At 42.5% G+C, this 21,560-nt stretch overlaps 1 protein-coding gene across 1 annotated transcript in view; it reads left to right on the top strand.

Annotated features, from left to right (window-relative positions):
• Positions 1 to 256, top strand: part of LOC104540019 — a gene marked incomplete at its 5' end in the record, with an annotated part of 11,539 nt that extends 11,283 nt beyond the window's left edge. Inside the window, one exon of the mRNA XM_010183710.1 lies at positions 54 to 256. Coding sequence (XP_010182012.1) covers positions 54 to 170 — 117 coding nt within the window. The remainder of the gene's footprint in view (positions 1 to 53) is intronic.
• Between the last annotated feature and the right edge of the window lie 21,304 nt (positions 257 to 21,560).

Genomic DNA, 21,560 nt, shown 5'->3' with positions numbered 1-21,560 from the left:
CCTGCTGTTTCTCAATACTGTGTTAATTTAAGGATCTGTTTTTATTTTTTCAGGCAAATATAGATCTCAGCCAGTGGGTTGAAGAGATGCAGCTTAACTATGATGTCTATATGGAAAAGGATGTTGACAGAGAAGCACTTGAGCAAATACATTTATACAAGATTCTCTAGTACCTGGAAAAATTTACTAGTATCCTTGTAATATCATATATTTTGGGTATAAAATGAATTTGAATTTATTTGTATGAATAAATGAGGTAAAAAATCTTATTGTGATTAATCTGAGTTGTATCTGTGGTTTGTAGTGAAAAAGAGTCTTTTGAAACAGGTTTTCTTACGGAGGCGTGCTGTCTCAACAGAGTATATTGACTTTTAACTAGGATATATCCTTATGGTTTAATTTTTCCAGAAATGTTAGGAAGTGGCTACACAGTGATGCTAAAATTCTTGTTCGCTAGCATTATGCACTGCTAATGTTTGCTAAATATATGAAACCTAAGAATAGCAAATCATTATTAATGTGAATGATAAAAATGCATTTAACATAGTATTACTTAAAAAACTGCAGTACATTTGTTTACTGTTTTGTTTTGGTATAGCCCATTTATTATTATCAGTAATAATACTTCTTATTAACAGTACTATCTTTAATGTTCCTCCTGTGGAGTTTGTAGATTTTATTTCCAGGGTCTGCTTGATAACCAGAGCATCAGTGATGAGAAGTGAGTCCTTCATTTAGTTTGTTGTCAGTCAGGTGGCTATTGATGTAAAATATCAAAAGACACCGAGGAGCCATTGAGAATTAATACAGCAAGTCTGGGCTGACCCAGCTCTGTTCCACTTCCTGCACTTCTGCTGGGGATGGTAGGAAGTGTAATAAGGGGTTAAGAAACTGAAAATTCTGAACAGGTGTCAGGGCTTAGCGGAGGCTTGGCGGTGGCGTAAAACATTGGAAATTTGTAACAGAGCCTCCTCAGAGAGAAAAGATCCACATACGCCCACCACATTTATATTTAGATTTTACGTTCTGAGGATGTGAAGCTTTTAGTCAGCTGAAGAATGTTTCGGTTTTTAGCAAACATTAACAATCCAAGTGCAAAAATATTAACCTCAGGAGTTTTAGACTAAGCGCATTGTGAATTTAGAAGCATTGTTAGTGTCTAAAAGTTTGCTGCACAACTTATGTCTAGTGCAAATGGGAAAACTGTAAATCGGATTTCAGTCTTCAAGTGACTTACGGGTCAGCGAACTTGATAACATATGCTGTAAGCAAAACAGCAGCAGCCATTAGGCACTCACTAACATAGTAAGTAAATGGTACTGTAAAAGGACAGTGAGTTTTAAGAAGTCTTATTTTTTGTCTATTTGGAGTGGAGGAGGATGTTTTAACTTGAGTGATACTGAACCACTGCCCAAATACTGTGTTGAATCTATTCTTCTTGCGTTTAAAAGTGAACAAAGATGGAAAGCTTTTCTTAAAATGTTTATTTTATTGAAGTACAGTAACTGAACTGTTGATTACTTAGTTGTCAACGAGACAAATGCCCCTAGAAAGGGAACCGAGGAGAGGCTAAGCAAAGGGGGGGGGAGGTAATGCAAGACTAATAGATCTAACAAGGAGAGAATAAAAAATGAGAAAAGAAATGCATGTGCAATTCAGAATGAGGAAATGAGCACTGTAGTAATCAGTACAGTGGAAGCTGTGACTGAATTTGGAGTGTATAAATAGGCTGCTATAAAAGGAAAACTGACTGGGTCTTAAAAAGCTTCTTCAAGACCCTACTATCATGTGAGAAGAAAACACCATGTTGGGATGTTGCTTACTTCTTCCAGAGGTCCTGCAAGATCTCCCAAATCCATTGTCAGGGCTTTTGGCTCACGATACTGGGTATAATCTGTGCCCTGCACCTTGTTCTGGTAATATGGGAACTATAGCTTTCATTGCTGTTGTTTCCCCTCTTCATGCTGAGTCTTCAAATACTTTTTTTGGGTGTTGATCTCAGATAAAAAAAAATTCACTAGACTGGAGCAGATCACCAGCATATTTAATGCCATCTGTATCCTCTGACTCTGGAAATAGCATGCACGCATCTGGAGCTCATATGCAACAGAGGGTGCAATGGGTAAGCTCTCCCTGTCTTTTTTTAACATCAGGAGAAACTCAAGAGGTGAGTTCAAGCTGCTGAAGCTTCTGTCTTCCTCTCCTGCCCTTAACAGGTCCTCAGTTTAAACCCATACCCTGACATGTTCACAGAGAAGTGGGGTTGATGATTCAGTTTGGCTTTGTTAAGCTGAAACTCAGAAATACAACTTCTCTGTCCCCTTGGGTACCCCTCTCTAACTTGGCTGCATAGGGCTGGAGCTCGTAGGGCCATTCTTAAGGATGTTATGAGCTCCTTAACATCTACTGAGAAGCTAGAAACAACCTGTGTGTGAAAGAAGCTGTTAACTGAATTTGTCCCTTTTCCAGCTTTAACTTTTGTTATCTGGCTCCTTTTAGTCCCGTTACAGATTCCCACACTGAAGGGTAGCAAAAGTAAGGTTAGGAGGTTTGCAAAACCCTGTGTGAAAGTGGCAGATCGGTCCTGTACATGCCCAGAAGGCCTCAGATGTCAGCTGAAATCCTCCTGAGAGCGTGTGTATTGTCTCAACTCAGGTTTTGCTTGTTCGGCTTGAGGGAGCTGCCAAGGGTCTATCCAGTATGCAGGGTCCTTGTTCTCAGTTCTGCTACTGCTGCATTGCATGGTGTTTGGCAAACAAGGGAACTTTGTCTCAGTGTCTACAGTGAAAATGGGGATAACAAATCCAAAATCAAAGCAAGGTTGTGAATTAATTGAGTATCAACTGGATTGGGATTGTCATACAGAAAGTGCTAAACAGCCAAGCTGTTCTTTGCAAACTGGCCTAATTTAAAAGACCTGAAGGGCAAAGCAAAGTATCAGTACCACTCTGAAATAACTTTCTAGCCCTTTTCTTCATAGGACAGCATTGAAAAGGAAGCCAAGATCAACCACACTACAGTGTTGAAAATGCGTAAATAATTATTTCCTGGTGCCCTCAGTTTTTGCACTCTCCTTGCTGTTAGATGGTCACTTGGTGCTGGGAGGAGGAGAAACAAACCCCCACTGGTACCCTGATTTTTGGGGTTGCATGCAGGGCATTGCCCTGACAGCTGCTGTAGGTGGCACAGTGGCTGTTGCAAGCTGCTGGCCCCTGAGCTGCTTGCTGCCCCAAACAGCTCTTGGGCTGCACGGCCGCTGTGCTACATCTTGCTGTGAAAGACAGCTCTGCCTATGACCTGACGGAGCTCCTGACCCCCAGCTATGACACTGAAACCCTGTGGTCGTGAACAACTCGTAAATCATGAAATATCACATTTGTAGGCCTGAATTAGAACAAATTAATCTGAGGGAGCTGCACATCTGTAGTGCTGCTTGTAATCACCAGGAGTTTCTGGCACACACGACACGGACAGCAGCTCTGCTCTTCCTTAGCACCATAACTTCCCATGTAGTACTCTGGCTTCTGCAGAATGAGCTATCGGGTTTAAATTCATCAAGAACTACTTCTGTAAACCAAATAAAACTTTCTGGATCCACTGTGATGGGGCAAAAACTGTCAGGCTATAAGAATGAAAGATTGACTTTGCAGACAGAAAACACGGCAAATATTTTCACTCAAGACTGTTTTCAAAAAATCCTCAAATGCCTGGCGTGGGCAGCCTGGTTCTCAAAGGTGAGTCATTTGCCATGTGTCCTTTTTCCCAATAAGCGATGCTGGAAGGGTCTAGTGACCCATGCTTGGGAAAACTTCAGTGGGGCAATCCTGAAAAAAAACTAAATCCAGCTCCTTCATTCCTCCCCATCTGTGTCTTCCTCTCCTTTTCTCTTGGGTTTCTCCTGTCTGCTGCTCTTCTCAGCTCCCTGCTCCCAGCACCAGGACCAGCCCGTGGTGCAGCAAAAGCTCCTCCACCTGAGCGTGGCTGCAGTCCTCGTGTTGTCTCCATCACCAGAAGACAACAATAGCGAACACAGCACTTCCAGGGTCAGTGCTGGCTGGCATCACGATGGAAATGTTTTTAAGGGGCTGCTTCACACTCTCCAGGAATTCTTAGTAGGGACTCCAGAAAAATGGGCAGGACCAGCTCCACCTCATCTCTGAGGCATCATGGCAGACTCAGGCTCCGGCTCCCCACCCTCAGTAAAGCAGGAGCTTGCGTGCACAGTGCCACTGCTCACAGCCAGCACTTTAACAAATAGCCTCTCAAAATCCGCCCTTGGGCTGTCACAGGCCCTCTGCAGTAGACATGCTTGTATTTGTAGGAGTAAGTGGAGAAGGAGGCAGTGCTGCTTGGCCAACAAATGCACATTAAATGCTCTTTCTGGAAATGTCTGTCCTTCCACTCATTCATTATTTGAGACCAGAGTAATGTGGCCAGTGTTTTGGGGAAGGAAGAGAGATGAAACGTCATGCTGAAATATATATATATTTTAAATTCCTGTAAGTCAGTGCAGCTTGCATCATTTAAGAAAACGACATATTTGTGTGGCTCTAGGGATGAGCCTTTTCCGACAGGATCAAGGTAGCAGTATGCTTGAAGAATTGGAGCTGATCACCTCCGGAGTCCCTTGTAGCTTGTAACGCAGGAGTTCCACATGAACACATGCTGGAGTCACTCCCCACTTCTCTCTTTCAGGAATACCAATTAATAGATCTTAAAATCCCAAACCCAGAAGTTCCTCAGTAGTTAAAAGTCTTTTCTATTAAGCATTTTGCATCCCCCCCCTTTTTTCTGCTGCATGACATGCATGGCGCCCCACTCCCTCCTGCAGCTGTGGTACTTTACCTGTAGACCCTATCTTGGGGACTTTTTGGTTCATGCTTCTTGGAAGGCTCCTCTCCCACTAGATGGTACAGGAAGACGAGGAAAGCCATTTTCATCCTTCGTCATAGGGTGCAGAAGAGTCTTCCCAGGCTCTTCCTGATCTGCCTCTTTCTGTTTGAAAATGGCTGTGAGGGCCCACTTTCTCATCACCTGCCCCAAGCCCCGCCAAAAGCCTGCAGGGTAAGAGGGGAGAGGGGAGGCTCTGCTCCTTGTCTCCCACCTCTCTGCTCAGCTGTGCTTCCCCAGGTTTGCCAAAGCGGGGAAGGCAGCCAGCCAGAACTGTCAGCCTGGGCTGGAAATAGCAAGGATGGGGAAAGTTGGCAGGAGGTTTCATGCCAAAATTTGAAGCAGAATATTTTACCAGCATTGCTAGCAGCCCCAGCAGAGATCAGGCCCCGATTGTCTGCAGCATTGTGTGAGCATGTGTATGGGGGGGGGGGTGTGTGTGTGTATCCACCCACGGAACAAGACTCTGCTTATCCTCAAGAGTCTACTGCGTACATGGACAAAGGTAAAAGAAAGGAAATACTATTTCCTGTCTTCCAGATGGGGCATTGAATTTTGTGTCGTTATTGTGATTGTGTAAATGAGGTAATTGCACGCACATCGTCTGCTGTAGGATCAGTAAGTGCACATTTTGTGGTCAATATATTCAGGGACTTACAGTTGTGAGCAAGAAGTATACACATAGCTGTTAAAATAAATAGTCTCTATTTTTAAAAATTACATTAAGAAGATAAATAGTATAGAGTTTACTGGGGAGGGAGGAGGGAAAGGGAACATCACTGACAGCTTCCTGGCCAAATGTATAAGACACTAGAACACAGGCACCAAGCTGACACACAGATAAACATTGTAAGGGCACTGGGGTAATGCAAAAAAGAATTTGGGTGGAGCTGCCTGCTTCCAACTGCTTGAACAAAGAAACAAAGGAAAAATTAACAATTTTAGTAGTACGTTAAACGGAAAGCTATTGGAAGATGAGCCTTAGTGTCTTAAAATGAAACTAAGCGTGATGTTGCAAAAGCTCTTGCCAACTAACTATGGCTGGGTGCTGAGGAGCAGTAGTCTGCTGGAGATAAGGGATGTCTGCATGTTTTCTTTCAGATCTGCATAAGGTGTGCAAGCAGAGGATGGGCATAAACTGGTACATTTTCTTGGTAATTTTGAAAGCATTTTGAATAGTAAGTACATGTCAAGAACTGTGATAATTAAGGAAACAGTTACTTGAACAGAAAGTTCAAGTAGTCTTGAGCTATTGTGCTATGTATGCATACAAGGGGTGTCTCTCTCAGAAGTCTGCACAGGAACATGTGTCATTCTCCCTGATCCTTTCCCACTTGGGCACGTTAGAAAGACTGAACTGTGGCTGGTAGATCACTGTCAGAGCTCAATTCATGCTGGGGCAATAACCCAGAAAGTCATCAGCAAAACAGTCCACAGCAGAGCCAGGCAATGAGCTGTAAGCATCCAAGGATTTTATAGTTAAAACTACTGCATGCAAGTACAACACGTGGTGGTGTAGTACTGCGAGTCTGAAATTCTAATGCAGTTATTGGAGTGGTGAGGACCTCCACTGCCTAATTAAAATCTGTGCTTTGTAGACTGACTCTGTTTCAGTGTCATCAAGGTGTCAGCCAAAAATTCTGAAGCTCCACTAAGATTGGTTGTGGAAGAGAAGACTCCAAAATAAGTACAGCTTCTGGCCCTCTTTCAGGAAGGGACTGATTGTGGAGTGCAGTACATGTTACTGGGCTTTTTTATTTTTTAATGACTCATACTTTGGACCTTATTCCTGTTTGTCTTTCTGTGCCAAACAGAAATTGCTATTTAGGTCAAACTGCTGTTTTGGTACTAATAGAAGCAGACGTCAGTTTTGTCTATGGATTTCACAGCTACGCGTTTTTCAGAGTGAAGTTCCCTCTTTAGGCTACTGCCGACATTCAGCTGTGGCGGTGTTATACCAGCTCTTAGTGCTACCTCTGCCGCGTTACTTGTGCACGCACAGCAGTGCGATGTAGCTGGGGAGCTGTCTTTCAGATGCAGCTGCTGCTTTGTCCAGGCAGGCTCCAAGTACAGCGTCTTCTCCTCCCAGCCCCTGCTTTCAGGTCACCTCCTGCTACTGTCGCACTCTCCTGGTTCTTCCCTTCCCAGCTTTTCTTACCCACTGGTGTGATCCTGCCTCTTGGCTCATCCCTGGCCACTGCCAGCTCTGCTGTGTCCTGCCCCTCTGCAGGGTTCTTTCCTAACCCTGACTCCCTGGGCTCTTGCTTACTGCTTCCTGATGGGTGCCAGCTTTGGAGAGGAGCCTCAGCCCATGTCAAGCAGAGGTTTGCAGCCTGTGTTGTGCCCCACACCTGTCTGAGATGCTGCTGTGCCTCTGCAGTGATGCCCTGCGCTACTGCCCTGGCACGAACAGGAGTGGGAGACCTGGCTCGGGTGTCAGGAGGGGCCGACACCAGCACAGGGGTTGCTGCAGGCCACCCATCCCTTCCCGTCAGGTAACCGAGTGAGTAGAAACATCTCTGTGCAGCACAAAGTCTGCAGATTTAAGTGTCTTCCCTTTACAAAGCCGCTGTGACCTATCAGATAGTGCTGAGCTCGGAAATTGTGAGATAAAAATAAAGCGGAGCGTGCTGGTTCAGATGCCTGCTGGTGTAACTCCATGTGTACAAAACTTCAGTGAATTTCCTTCAGTTCTTATCAGCTGAATATTTGTCTCTCCACCTTTGACTCAGGGCACCAAGACTTCTGAAGATAGATCTTTAAACCTACTTACGCACAGATACTCAGATCCTGAGCTAGAGCAGTAAGTGTGGGCTGACAGACAAAGAACAAAAATGGCTTTAAGCTACCTTTGAAGTTCTTCCATATCTCTGTTATTTTGCTTGCTCTGATTAAAAAATAAATAAATATCTTTAACTTGCAGAATAGCCAAATATGAGCTGGTTAGCAGTTATCCCAGGTCAGCTAAAGTCTAGAAAGCCAAAAGCACCTCTTAGGGCTACGATTTTCTTCCTTCTCATCCTCCTCAGGCTTTCCTCAAGGTAACAGGAACCTTAGAATGACTTATTTTGTTTTTCAGCTCTGAGGGTGCTTTGCTCACAGGAGCAGCATGACTGAGCACAGCATGAGAATTAGGTTCGGTTTTACTTGCAGAGGTAACAAGATGATTGCTGTGAAATTTTCCAATCCCTTTCGAATTGACCTGCTCTTACAGTACATGTAAGACATACAATCTAACACTGCATTCCTTTTTTCTCTGAGCTGCTGTGGTCTGCCGCTCTTGTTCTTGTCTTTTGGTTTTGTGTTTGGTTTTGTTTGGTGATTTTTTTCTGGTCAACTATTTTGGCCAAACCTTGTATTCAGAACAGTTGATGCCGCCCTGAAACTGTCTGATAACAGAAGGATGTTCTTAAGTGTTTTACTGTTTTTTCCTCTTAACACTCATCAATTTGAGTTGATATTCACGCTCTTAATTAAGTTAGTTTCAGCATTCACATTTCATCATAACTGTGCATATGGTTTAGCTCTCACAAATAACACGGACAAGTTTTTATTCGGTAGCCAGAAAGAGGTATTTTACTGAGACGTAGAAGCAGGCCATTCAACTCAGAGCTACTGGTCTTTCAGTAATACGAATGGTTTTCTTACTGTTTTGTAACTACAGTGTTATGGTATCCAGACTTAGGGTTATTCCTTTGTCCTTCCTGCACGTGGCTGCAAGGGCCTGAAGGGAGTGGAAAAGAGACACAGCTGGTCAGAAACTAATTCCCCCTTTCCCATGCCGGCCTTAATGGTGGTGAGGGACGCTGGCAGAGAGGGAGTGGACAAGCATCCTGAATATGTGGATGACATCCATGCTGACAGCCTAGATTAACTGGCAGAGCTATCTGGCCTCCAAAGCAGGTATTTCCAGCCCATAGGAATGGGCTTACCTCAGTGCTGTGGTCACAGCACAGGAGAAACAAGGTGCAAACTTCCAAGCATCTCCAGAGCATCCTGGAGACAGAGCAGACACTGATTCTTGAAGGAGCTCTCCCTGCAAAGCCTAGGCTCAGCCTAACACTTTAAGCACACCTAAAGCCAGTGATTTTTCAGATGCAGTATTTATGACCACATATAAATTAGATACAGATTGCTTGACTTGCATAGGTGCCAGACACAGAGATGCACAAAACTTGCCAGGTACGCCCAGTTGCAAGGTGGGTGGGTGTTGCAAGAGGGAGGAGACGGGGCCCATGTTCATGTTCCTGTGGGGAGTGCTGCTGGCAGGGAAAAGCGGTTTACTGGAACCCAGAAAGATTAAAGCTGTGAAAGGGCTTTTAAATCCATCCTGTTCTCTGCCTGCACTGCACTAGCACTGTCTTATGCTTTGCTTTAAGCAAAACCTTTCACTGTGGTTGAATAATTATGCGAGTGAAGAAGCCGCCAGCATGAGGCAGCTACAGAAAGTTTTGGCAAATCAACCGAGTATGAGACATCATGGTTGGACTCTGTCAGGTTTAGCAGCGATGGCTACATGTTGCCTGCCTCCCGTCTCCTCCACCTCAGTGCCAGGGGTCATTGCCTCTGCACTGGCGGTGGCCAAAGCAGGAGCTTGTCTGCCTCAGCACACACAGACCCCAGGCCAGGCTTGGAGACAAAACCTCCGTCATCAACATCTGCTCTCGTGTCCCCTGCTGCTGGGATGGACAGTGCTGGAAGAGCGTGACAGCAGACACAGAGGAGGTAAAGTGTTAAAGATTGCTGCTGTTCAACAGAGCCCAGCTGTCTGAACCCTTAAAGTGCGTTCAGTCCCAAGATGGAGGTTTCTGTTACAAATCAAATGGCTTTAGTTTGATGCTCTTTAGTAGGGTTTGCTTATAATGAACTGAAAACATGGACAGGCACCCTCTGCCAAATCTAGCTAGGCAGTTTAATGCATTAATACAACCAGCTTGCTACTTTTCCCCCCAGAGCAGAACAGGATGGGTACCACACCTTCCCGTTCACAGCCCAGCGTTTCGGCTTAAGGCAGCAATAAAGGTGGGCTTGCTTTAAGGCACCAAGCTCTAAATGAGGATGTCCCTCACAAATGCAGGAACCCTGCTCTCAACCTGGCAGATGAGACAGTGACTTTTCATGACTGTGATACCTTAAACCTTTTTGGAGAAAGGTGGCATTCAGAAGGTGACATTCAAGATCCATCAGAGCTCTGCAGACACTTTGCTCCTAAACCAGAGAATCTGTGTAGGGTTTAAGATGTATTACCTTGTTCACATTGTCTTCAAGCCTTTAGCTGATTCATCTTGAGTTTTCTAAGTGGACACATGGCAGAAATTTGCTAAAAAGCCAATGGAAATTTTGCCTGTAGGCAAAAGGCCAGCTCAAGTAATGATTGTGAAGGCACCTGTTAACGAGTGAGGTTACTTATATCCTCTTTGTTGTCATCACTTCTCTTTGTCAAGCAGAGGACACGTCGGAAATTCTGCTGCCCGAGGATGACAGCAGATTGGGGATGTGGTTATCTGCCTCCACTTACTACACTCTCAACACTCCCTCTCAGAGGCTGAGTGGGATGGCTAGAAAATAGGGAGGATGTGGTTTCTGAATTCTGAATCATGGCAGTTTTCCCCCAATACTCTTATCTGTAGTAATTAAAAAAATCCAGCTTAGTAATTAGACTGTAGCTGGTCCCAGGCTCTGTGGGCCCTGACACTAGCTTTAAATTTCAGGACTAACCAGAGTAATCAAATTAAGTTTTTTTAATTAACAGTTCTACTCAACTGATACTCAATTGGAGGCCAAGCTGAGCAACAGCACTTTAGAAGTCATTCTGTTACTTCCACTCCTGTTTTCATTTCTTCCCCAGGGAGCTGTAAGTCCCACACTAATTCTGTTTGTAACTCCGTGCAGTGGAGTCAGACACAGGCTGCACAGTAGATATAGATAATGTGATACTCCAGAATTCGATCTTTGCTGTTCCAACCTGCCTTAGAACGGAGGATGGATTAGAGGTCCATAGCAGATCCCTTCCAGCCCTATTTTTTCCAGTCTTCACAATATCTATGGAACACGGCAATCAAAAAGAGGTGGGTGAATCTTGCTTCCAAAGATTTATTTCCAGCTGGTAAACCAATTAACTACTTGTGTAGTAAAAAAAAAAAAGGTAACAAGAACAAAAAACCAAAACAACCCACAGAAAACCTTAGGAGACTCCCAGGACCTTAACTATGTGCCTCAGAGTAGCTGAGCTCTACATTAGACAGTAGAGATGTGACTAATATTGCTTCTCCGGTCAGGCTAGAGTGCTTGGAAGGGAACTTGTGGTAGTTTGTCAGTTTTTACCCTGGTCCTGCCTGGCCGGGGGGTTTCCGCTGGTACTTGGGTGCCGTCCCTCCTGTAATGATGTACGAGTAAAGCAGCAAGTGAGTAGCGCTGGTTCCCGCAGGACCCCGAGAGGTGCCTTTTGGAGATCTCTCAGCAGACGTCAGTTCTCTCTGGTGACAGCGTTATCTTGGTCCCTGATCAAGACCAAACAATGATGCACGGCATCCCACAGATATTGCCTATGAGAACTTGTGCTTACAGCCTGAAGTTCTGCTGTGCTAAACACCACCTCCAGCAGCACGTACAGGATCAGATACTGGTGCAGTACCTGATCCTCTCTGTTGTTTGGCAACAAACTCAAATTTATTCATATATTCAGGCTTCACTTGGTTTAATGATGACCTCATCCAGTGTTTTCTCAAGTTAAAGATTGGCTGACACGTAGGAACCAGTAGTTACTGTAATATTCACCTTTTTCCTGGCTGCTGCTCAGTTTGTTGTTGAAATTCATCTTCAGGCTTTGGACCACCCTTACCCTGAAAGCTGAGCAATACTAAAACACAACAATCTCAAATACCACCATAGCACATCTTAGACTGCCTACACCTGATGGGAAAATCTGACAGATGCCTTACTTAGAAATGCTTTGGTTTAGGTATGTCATTCTGTTTTGTTTCCTCACTATATTTCTATGAAAACAGGGTTACGGTTTAGGATTTAATCTTCTGTGTTTTCCTGACATCAGTCATAATCTCTGTCCACATCAAAATTAGCTGGGACATCATCTTCACAGTGCACATGAGATTTGAAAATGATCTTTTCATTTTTTTTTCTGTAAAGATCTAAAACCTAATCAAAAAATATAATGAAAAAGCCTACCTCCATTTCGCTGATGTGTCGTTCTCAAAGTTTCCTCATCCTTTTTAAATTAGTCTTAGTGTGAATTGATTTTGTGGTATTGATTTTAGGAATACTGCCTGTAAGCAGTTATGTTTTATGCAATTTATTAAATAGCAAAAAGAATGTGGGTGCATGTATTTAGAAAAATAGAATAACTACATTATAGAATCAACATAACCATAGAAATTCAATCAGTCCAGAGGTAGTGCTGGTTACAACACTGCACTTGTTTTTTAATCCTGTGTTCTCACTAGAAAAGATGATAATGACCCTACAGTTGCCTTTCACAGCACAGAACGGCATATACATTTGAAACTTACTGGGAAAAAACACCCCATGAATTTCCATGAGAAGCTGAAAAGTTGTTTAACAAAACCGGTGAAAGACGCATTGTAACAACACACAGAATAAAAAAACCTATCGGCTTGTACCTAAAGTTACATATTCACTACAGGAAAGTGCAGTGAATTCAGTGTCAGAATGCTATCACCTGCCCTAGCTGAAACAGTGCCTTATTTTATGTTGATTTTAAGGAGGTTGTATTTGAGTTACTAAAAAAAATAATCCCAAAATAAGCAAAACCACATTTTCCTTGGAAAGTTGCTCATTGTTCCTTGCTTCAAAAGGATCCGGGAAGCGGCGGACATATATACCATATATATCCCGCAAATCAAAGCAGAGAGCGTGATTCATAGACTACCTGACCTTTCCCAGGGAAAGACAGCAGGGAAGGCTGGAGCGGGACACGGGGAAGAAGCGCTGCACAGCCCACAGGGCTTCCTGTAGTTGGGGCAAGAGCTGTGTTTATGGATCTTCCCAGAGTAATTTCTGATCTGCGTATTCTCCAGTCTTTTATAACTTGTCTTCTAATGCTTAGGAGTTCACCTACACGCTGGTTTTGGGATTAATTTGACTATAGATCAGGTCAGAAAGAGGTAGCCATACGGATACAAGCTACAGTGATAGAAGTACCGTTAGCCTACTATAATTGCATCCACTTTAACAGGTCACGAAGTAATTTTAATGATATTTGTAAGTTAAAAACATTACAAAAATATGTTTAAATCATCCCTGAAAGCAAAGATAACAGATGAGTAAGCTATACTCTAGCAGCTGCTCGGAGTACTTTAGTGTTAATAGTGTTAATGTAGGTACTTTCTCTGCATTATAAATTAAAAATAATTTGTTAAATACTTCAATTTATTTTAGCTGTGTTATAGTTTGTCTTCAGCTCCCTTGCCAATGTGTGGCTGCTTAACAATAATTAAAACTGAACCTTATGAAATCCACTTATCCACAATGATTTCCTGGAAATCTTAGCTTCTCATCAATTGCTGTAGCCCACTTGTTGTCACAGCTTGGGACCCATCTGCCTCGCCAGGGCAGGGAACAATTTGGATCATTTCACTTCTTACCACCACAAAACGCTCTGAGAATTAAAGGATGATGGAAAACTCCCTCAAATCACATTTTAAAAAGCATTTTCCAAAAGTGACTATGTTAGTAGACTTTATTGTCACCAGAAAGCCTCTGTTAATCTTACAAAGCATCTGCAATGAATAATCTTCCCCTCCTCCATTCTTATTTGCTGCCAGAAACAGCTTATAAATGCTCTGTTGAAAACTCTGCCAAATTTTGCTTTTAGGCGCATTGTTGTAAACAGAGAATATTTCTACTGATTTTGATAGAATTACTCCAGGTTTACGTGGATGCAAGGGAAAGCCAAATTTTGCCTGGGTCTACCCCGCCCGATGCCACTCGGTGCCCTGGTCAGCACCACAAGTGCCACCGCTGGTGTCGGTGGAAGGCAAGTGCTCGAGCCGAGCCTGCCCATCGTTTGACAAACCATCATAAACAGATTTGAACTAATATTTCTTTACAAAACAGACCGGTCAGCAGGCTCCAGGCTCTATTCTCCTGATGCATTTTACAGGAAATAATATCAAGTTAGCTATTATGAAACTACCCCCTCCTCACACACATATAATTGCTTCCAGCTTGCTGATTATTACCCTTTCCTTAACTGATAGGGTGAGAAGAGAAATAAAAATATCTCCGTACAGTGGGCCAAATCCTCATCTGGTATAAATCGACATAGCTCCATCAAAGTCAATAAAACCATGTTGATTTACACCAGTTGAGGAGCTGATGCGCTGTAATTTTTTTACTTGCTTTTAAAAATAAAACCTTATGTGGTTGTGTAACCAATGTTGCAACAGAAACCAGCATTTTCTTTTGTGAAGTCAAACGCGTGCCCTCCCTTTGGCTTTCAGAAATTTTCACTTAGAGAGCCCTTCTGTAGCTTTTTTTTCCTCACCTGCTGTCAGAATGTTCCTACCACCCTTTTTATGGGGCCAGCGTCATGAGAGAGGTACAAACTGGTCTGAGTGATGATCAGACACAAAATAATAATCCCATGGGGTAATGAGGGTAAGGAACAAAATGTTACCAGTACTCTTTTGCACAAAAGAGATAAAAGGGCGAAGCAAAGCAAAAGATAAGAAAATAATTTCTCTACTGACATTCTGTCTGATGTCCACAACACTGTCCAGTTAGCTGACGTACAGCACCAAGCCATTAGAGATTCCTACCCAGGAATGACAGTACTGTAAACTACTATTACAGATTAAGTTTATTAAATAATCTGTAAAATAATACAATTAGACTTTTCACAAGGTTTACTGGTGCTGATAGAAACTGTGCTCTGCCTGGACAGACTCAGATTTCTAAAGTCTTTCTTCAGTTTTCGCTAAGGGCTGTCAAGCACATGGTGAATTTTTGGGGAATATTCTTTGTCTCTTGTTCAGATCAAAAGCAGAGAGAGGTATTCCACTGCAAATCTCTTACATCCATCGCAGGTATTCTATACATTTCAGTGTGGTAGATTGTCAAAGAAAGGTCTGGTCTTTCCCAAAGCCCTCACTTTTTGACCAATTGTTTTGATTGATCTGAGATTTGTGACAATTTCAATAGCATCCTGAAAAATCTGAACAATTTTATTGTCAATACTGACATAGTTTTGTACTGGTTCAGCAAAGACTTTTAAGAAAACTTCTATTTCTTAATTCTTGGTATTTAGCAGTCCTAACAGCATGCTGGTAGTTTTATTAAAGTTAATGGTGATATTTGCAGGATCATAGCCTTTAATTTCTGATAGCATTTTTTAATACTGTGACATATCAAGGTGTAATAAAAAACTGCAATAGCATGCATTTCCAAATGGTTTTGTGCAAAATCTGGGCAAGTTTAAGCTCGCTTTAAAATACATATTCCATTACTTTGAATAACACCTTGAAAATCATTATATGATATCTGGAATTCGGTTGCAAGGACTGCATCAGAATTCAGTCACACATTCTCATCTTTGTTTTATATGCTTTTTTAATTCATAGGCCAATCTGAAACATATTCAGACTGGAAAACTTTATATAGTAAGACTTGAAAATTTCCTTATCATATTTGATAGATGCCACTGCACTACTTATTTTGATTTGGAAAAGATTGCTTATCTCTATTAAACTGTGAACCCTTTGTTTCTGGGATCCTGCTTTTATTGTAACCATCCTTTTGGATTGCAGCCTTTATTTTGTAATCAGGATTTGACACCTGGTTGAACGAGTGACTGAAGTGTTGATGCAGAGAAATCCAATTCAGATCCTTCATTACCTGTCTGTTTCCATGGCAAGATACGACTTGAAAACATGATCTAATCCCTGGAGAAAACCGTGGTTCCCCGAGCACCCTGTAAGCAGGTATTTATAGGCAGGCACTGTCCAGATCTGTGCAGAGGAAATGAAAATAAAATACACACAAATTGGCAAGCACTTTCCGTTCAGTCAGGATTGAAAGAGTGGCCAAAGGAAGGTGGTGGTAGATCTTGCCAAACGATTCTGGTGCAGGTGGGGTAGGACAGCTTTGCAGAACATGGGCAAGAAGTGCTCAGTGCTGCTGGGGACAAACAAAAGTTATTCAAAAAGTCAAGTCCTGTCCTCCCTGGTACTGATGGGGACAGACAAGTTACCCCAAAATGAAACCACACTAAAAGGCAAGGAATCAGAATGTGGTTTGCTTGGCTAGAACGTGCTGCAGTTGAGGGTTGCTGACTCTCGGCAGGAGGTTGCTGGGGCTGCGGGACTCTTGCGTTCAAGCTGCCAGTTTAACAACCCAGAGCAGTCAAGGGGCTGCTCTCTACAAAGCTGACCCCATTTCCTACATGACAGCAAGAGCGACAGTCAGTTGCCAATATCTACACTTGTGAGGCCTGAGCTTTTCCTGGAAAGGTCACAAACTGCTCTCTGAGGAAGTCATGTCAGGCGATATTGAGATGGGGGATTTGGATGCTGAGTCTCCACAAACCATTTGCCAGCAGGTTGGAGACCAGAGACCCAGCTGGTGCACTGCCCTGTTTTGGGGAGCTTGACTTCAGATTTGGTTGCTCAGAGTTCATCAAAGCAGGGTGCTGCCAATGAAATGCTTCAAGCTCAGAGCTTTTTTCAGCACAAAAAGCAAATCTAACCAGCTCCAACCCAAGGTTCCTTCCTCTGAGCATAAATCTTACATGGAATAGGAGTAAAAGATTCAGGTAACGTCTCAGACATGCTTTTCTTTTTATCTACAGCAGAGCTTTTATTTTATTCCAATATATGGCATTAAAGATAACAAAGAAAGCACAGCACTGCCTTGCCTTAAGCATTCTGAAGCTTTGTGGTGTCTTTAGACTGGATTCTTGGCTTTGGAGACTAGAGAAACCTGAAAGTGTACTGGATGTGAAGTCAAAACAGCTTGTTACCCAACTTGCTTTCTTCCACAAAGTATTGAAATATTAAGAACACAGGCAAATAATGCTTGGATACCGCTCCCTTTGTTTGTGTTGAGCTGCATTTGTTTGTCTGAAGCCAGACTGGGTGGATAATTTTGCATTCTTTATCTTAGTGGTGAATTGTGTGGTTCTGAAATTTGAGTGAGATAAGATCACAAACAAGTGAAAACATGTGTCGGCTGAAAAATCAATATGTTTAAAAGTAACAGTTGAGAAACATATTATTCCTGTACTAATGCGCTGAAAACTAGGTTTAGGGATTCTGCTAGGGCTGATGGTAATACTAACAGCTAAAGCAGTATTATAAGGAATTTGAGTTACCTTCATAGTTAGATGTTAATTGTGCCATCACCTAGAAATAAGGTACTCAAAAGGCTGGTAATGGTAAACTGCAACATTAGGGATTTTTAAAGCTTCTCAGTCTTTGCATAATAATTAGATCTTAACAACTGTAGTTCTTTTGAATCACTCGTGCTGGGGGCTGCTCTTCCCATTTACCCTGAAATGTTCAAATATTTCAGTTGAATTATTCAGAATAGCTACTCTCTTGCTAAGATGTTCCTGTTTTTCAGTTCAGGACTCAACGTCATTGTCACTGAAGAGTGGCAGAATTCCTGCTAACTTAATCACATTCAGACCTATACCGTGCCTAACATCAGAAAGCCATTAATAACTAGCTTATACCAACCCAAGTCTGTTCTGTCAGTGATGACACATCTTAAAAATATCTTCCTCTGAATGAAATCTACATTTCTGTACTGAATTATTACTTACTGGGAATCATTCCTTCGGCAACCCTTGTGCTTTGCTGAAACAAAACACTCGTTGCCCTTGAGAAACACCTGAATAAGCCATGCTTAATATGGTACCATTCCAGAACAATTAAAGGCAATAACTGAAAACTGTAGGCTAGCAGCAATGCCACCAGAACCTGACTTTTCTTCTTTCTGCCCCTCCTTCACTTAGGTCATTTAGAAGTGATACGGGACTCAAACACTCGACTTTTCAAAAATAATCAGAATCCCCAGTGTGTGTCTGGTACATAATTCACTAGGACAGAACTAAACATCTCCTGTTTGTCTTCCTCTATATATGCTGAAGCGTCCTGAATGCTGGCTTTGTCTACAAACAAGCCAGCCATATAAGTACTATAAACATCGGTATATTTATAGCACAGAATTCCCCAAATTCTCATCACCTCACCAGATGATTGACTTTTTTTTAAAAAGCTATACATGCAATAGCAGTCTCATCCTCTCTGCAGGTATTTGTTTGGTCAACAGCATTCTTTAGAGAAAGGCGGTGTTGACAGCAAAAAGGGACAGGTTGTTGAGTTATGAGGCTGGGGAATAATTGTGGTAGACACGACTCAGCAGCTATGAACAGAGCAGTAAACCAAGCCGGGTGTCAATTCAGTCCTCCAACAAAGCCTGAGTGACTCAAGTAGCGTGTTGAGGCACACCACGCAGGGACTTATCTGCTTAGTTCTACATGAAAGTATTAAAACAAAAAAAAACAGGAAAAAACCCCCAGAAATCAGCAGAACTACATCTTCCCAGCAAGGAAGATGACAGTGCTTAAGATGGAGTTTGGACTAGAGAGTGTGTGAGAAGCTCCCAGTCCAGTTTCTTTGGTTTTTACGAGAAGGGGGAGAAGTGCGGATTAAGGCACCTATGTAACAACAGAAGGAAAATCCTCACACATGATGTTACATGGCAGAGAAAAGAGAAGAAATAAAAAGAATGACCTACTTTTTAACCCATTTATCAATGACTGTAAATATTTTTATCTATTTGCTCCTGGAGTTCCAACTTTATTTTCTTGGAAGTCTTTAAACAGCTGTGAAATCACTCCTTACTTACCAATTACCCTGTAACTTTGGATAATCAATGACCACAAGCATTGTAGAAGAAAAGCAAGCTGGCAGCTGAGAATACATGTTAAAAGGGATGTTTATGACCAGATTATTAAGAGCAGCAGTTGGAAGAGATCAGGGCTGGAAGCAAAGGTAAGGCCAGATATGGTAAGTGGGACTGAGGCATACAGGACAGAAATGTGGTGTTTGAAAGAAGGTAAAACTCTTGTAGTTGTGCTAGGAGCCTCACACATGTAGTGTGAGAAGCCACCATCATTTCCAAGGGAATGGGGTTTTCTGGCCTGCTGAAGCCTGAATGAGACATTAAATCTTGTCAAATTTGGCTATTTTTGTTAGAAAATGGCCTGGTCCTGAACTGATCCTATCACTTACATGTCAATAATTCCTAACTCTGTCTTTCCTGTGCATTGCCCACTGTTACCTCCACATCTGGGATCCTTCTGGAGCAGTGGGAGCTCGTTCAGATCCCAGAACTGGTATCCCAGCCCCTCTGAGCTCCTAGTGCCCCTCCGAGTCCCTCTTGCTCCTCTAACCCGAGCCAGGATGTGGTGTAGCCATCTCCCTGTTTGCTGGAGCAGCAATCCACAACCATGGACCCTGGGAGAAGAGAACGCACTCCTGGGGAAGGCTGAGTAGCAGACGTGGGAGGAGGTGGCCTCCTGTGAAAGGGAGAAAAGGGCAAGCACTGGGAAGGGTGGAATCTCAGTCTGCAGACCTCCTGCCCAAGCCATTCAGAGGTCAGTTCTGTCATAACAAGTCCATTTTCTACCCCGTGGTAACACCATTCAGTGTGTGCTATCCACAATGGCATTGGAGCTTTAAACATAATCCACTGAAGTCCATCATGTGTTACACTACCAAATTGATGGCTAAAAACCCCACTTAAGAGCTCTATTCAAAGCAAAAGTCCAAATACAATGTGGCATTAACAAAATCCATACAGCAATATAGACATGGGCTTTCTTTTTTTCTACAAAAGTTTAATGTGGGCCTAGCTTGAAATGTACCATAATATGCATTACTTATGAATAAGAAAACCACTTATGACAGAGTACTCGATGGCATCTGCCATTACAAGTTACTTAAAAGCATTCTTAAATACTACAAATATCCCAAGGAACTGTGACTTCTTTCTCCTATGAAAACTTTTTATAATATCAGAGCAAGCTAAGTTTTGATGTACACTACTGCTGTAAAACTGGATATGAGAGCCCAGCACTGAGCCGTGTTTCTGATTGATAAGGATGCACTTAAAATAACACTAGCAATTTATTTTTCCTAACGATCTAAATTATTCTGAAACCAGAAATTCTAGGAAACTGTAACATGTTCAGAAAAAAACCCAACAAGATGAAAAGGGTAACATTATCAGAAATGTAAAAAATCTAACATTTTTTTTAAATTGGGTGGAGAAAAGCAAGGTGAAATTCACCTTGTACAGATAACATTTCTATACCACTTTCCTTGCAGGGTGTCAGAACAGGCACTCTGCTGAATCATTTGGTGCATAATCTTTTTCTTATCTTTTCATGAGACAAAGTTCACACAAAGCGATAAGGAGATGGAGCACATTAGGAGAAGGTGAGTGCTGAGATGATGGAAAGAGCACTTTCAAACAGGTACCTGTGTTGCCTTTTAATGTTTTTGGCTGTCATTTTTTCATCGCTGTTGCTGCCTGACCTTCCAAAATATGATACTAATAAAAATTCTTCTTTGAGACTGGGCTTCATGCACCTGCAGAAGCAGAGGGCAGGACGTGATAATCACTTATGCCAGTGAAGCAGCTTTAAACGGGCTGAAATCAGCATCTTTCTCAGGTGTCCTTGTTCTGTTGCCTTCTCAGTCGAACCTGGAAAGAGACTCCCCTGCGTCTGGAGAACCTTCGCTGTCATTTCATTTTGCTAAGCAAGCCCTGCTAGTTTATGGTGTTTCTAGATAAGGTTTTTTATGTGTTACCTACTACACTTCAAATGACTATGGACCTGTCTCTGCACTGTTTAGGCTTCTTACTGTACCGGCAAGCAAACTAGTTTGAGGGTGTGAAGTCCTCTTTTCCTCATAACTGGCATCACCTATCTCAGAGATGCACATTGAGTGTTCCTCCCACTAAACATCTGATTGTCATAAAAGGAGAAAACAGCATTTTCTTCCTGCCTTTAAAATATATTAATAGACTTTTTGAATTAGTGCACCTATCCGTAGGACAAAAGGACAGTGCCAGCTCTAGCCCTTCCTCTAAAGTCTTTGCAAATAAACAGAGAGTAAGAAATTTCTTGTTCCCAAATCCTGTGCTTGGCCCTCAGGCCCATTCTTTTCCCTTTCTTTTCTTTCTTCTTCTCTCTCACCAGGGTAATACCTGGTCAGCCCCAGGATTCGTAGCTGGTTGTAAAAGGGCAAAGGTTTTACATGACTCTAGGCAACAGGAACACAAAAATAAAATTTCTGTCCCCTTGCTCTAGGCAACTGTTAGACAGAGGGTTGGGGTTTTGTTCTGTTTTGGTTTGGGGTTGGTTTTTTGGTTTTGCTTTTGATTATTTTTTTTTTCTCCTGGAGGCAGTGCCTTTACTTTTAATTCATTCACATCAACCTGGGAAAATCACACATACCACTTCTTGCTCAGATGGCTTCTGAGTCAACCCATTGCTTTGGATAGTTGCTACCTCAATGCTTCCAGAGTTACCACTGCACAAAGACACGTATCTCAGAGTACCCTCCAGTTAGCCTGAAAGAAGAGCCAGTAGGGCAGCCAGCTGTATACATCAAGTATAT

The sequence above is a fragment of the Mesitornis unicolor genome, unplaced genomic scaffold (assembly GCF_000695765.1).
Source record: "Mesitornis unicolor isolate BGI_N332 unplaced genomic scaffold, ASM69576v1 scaffold46770, whole genome shotgun sequence".
Taxonomy (NCBI): Eukaryota; Metazoa; Chordata; class Aves; order Mesitornithiformes; family Mesitornithidae; genus Mesitornis; species Mesitornis unicolor.
The sequence above is the reverse complement of the archived record's forward strand: the minus strand, read 5'-3'. Positions and strand labels throughout refer to the sequence as shown.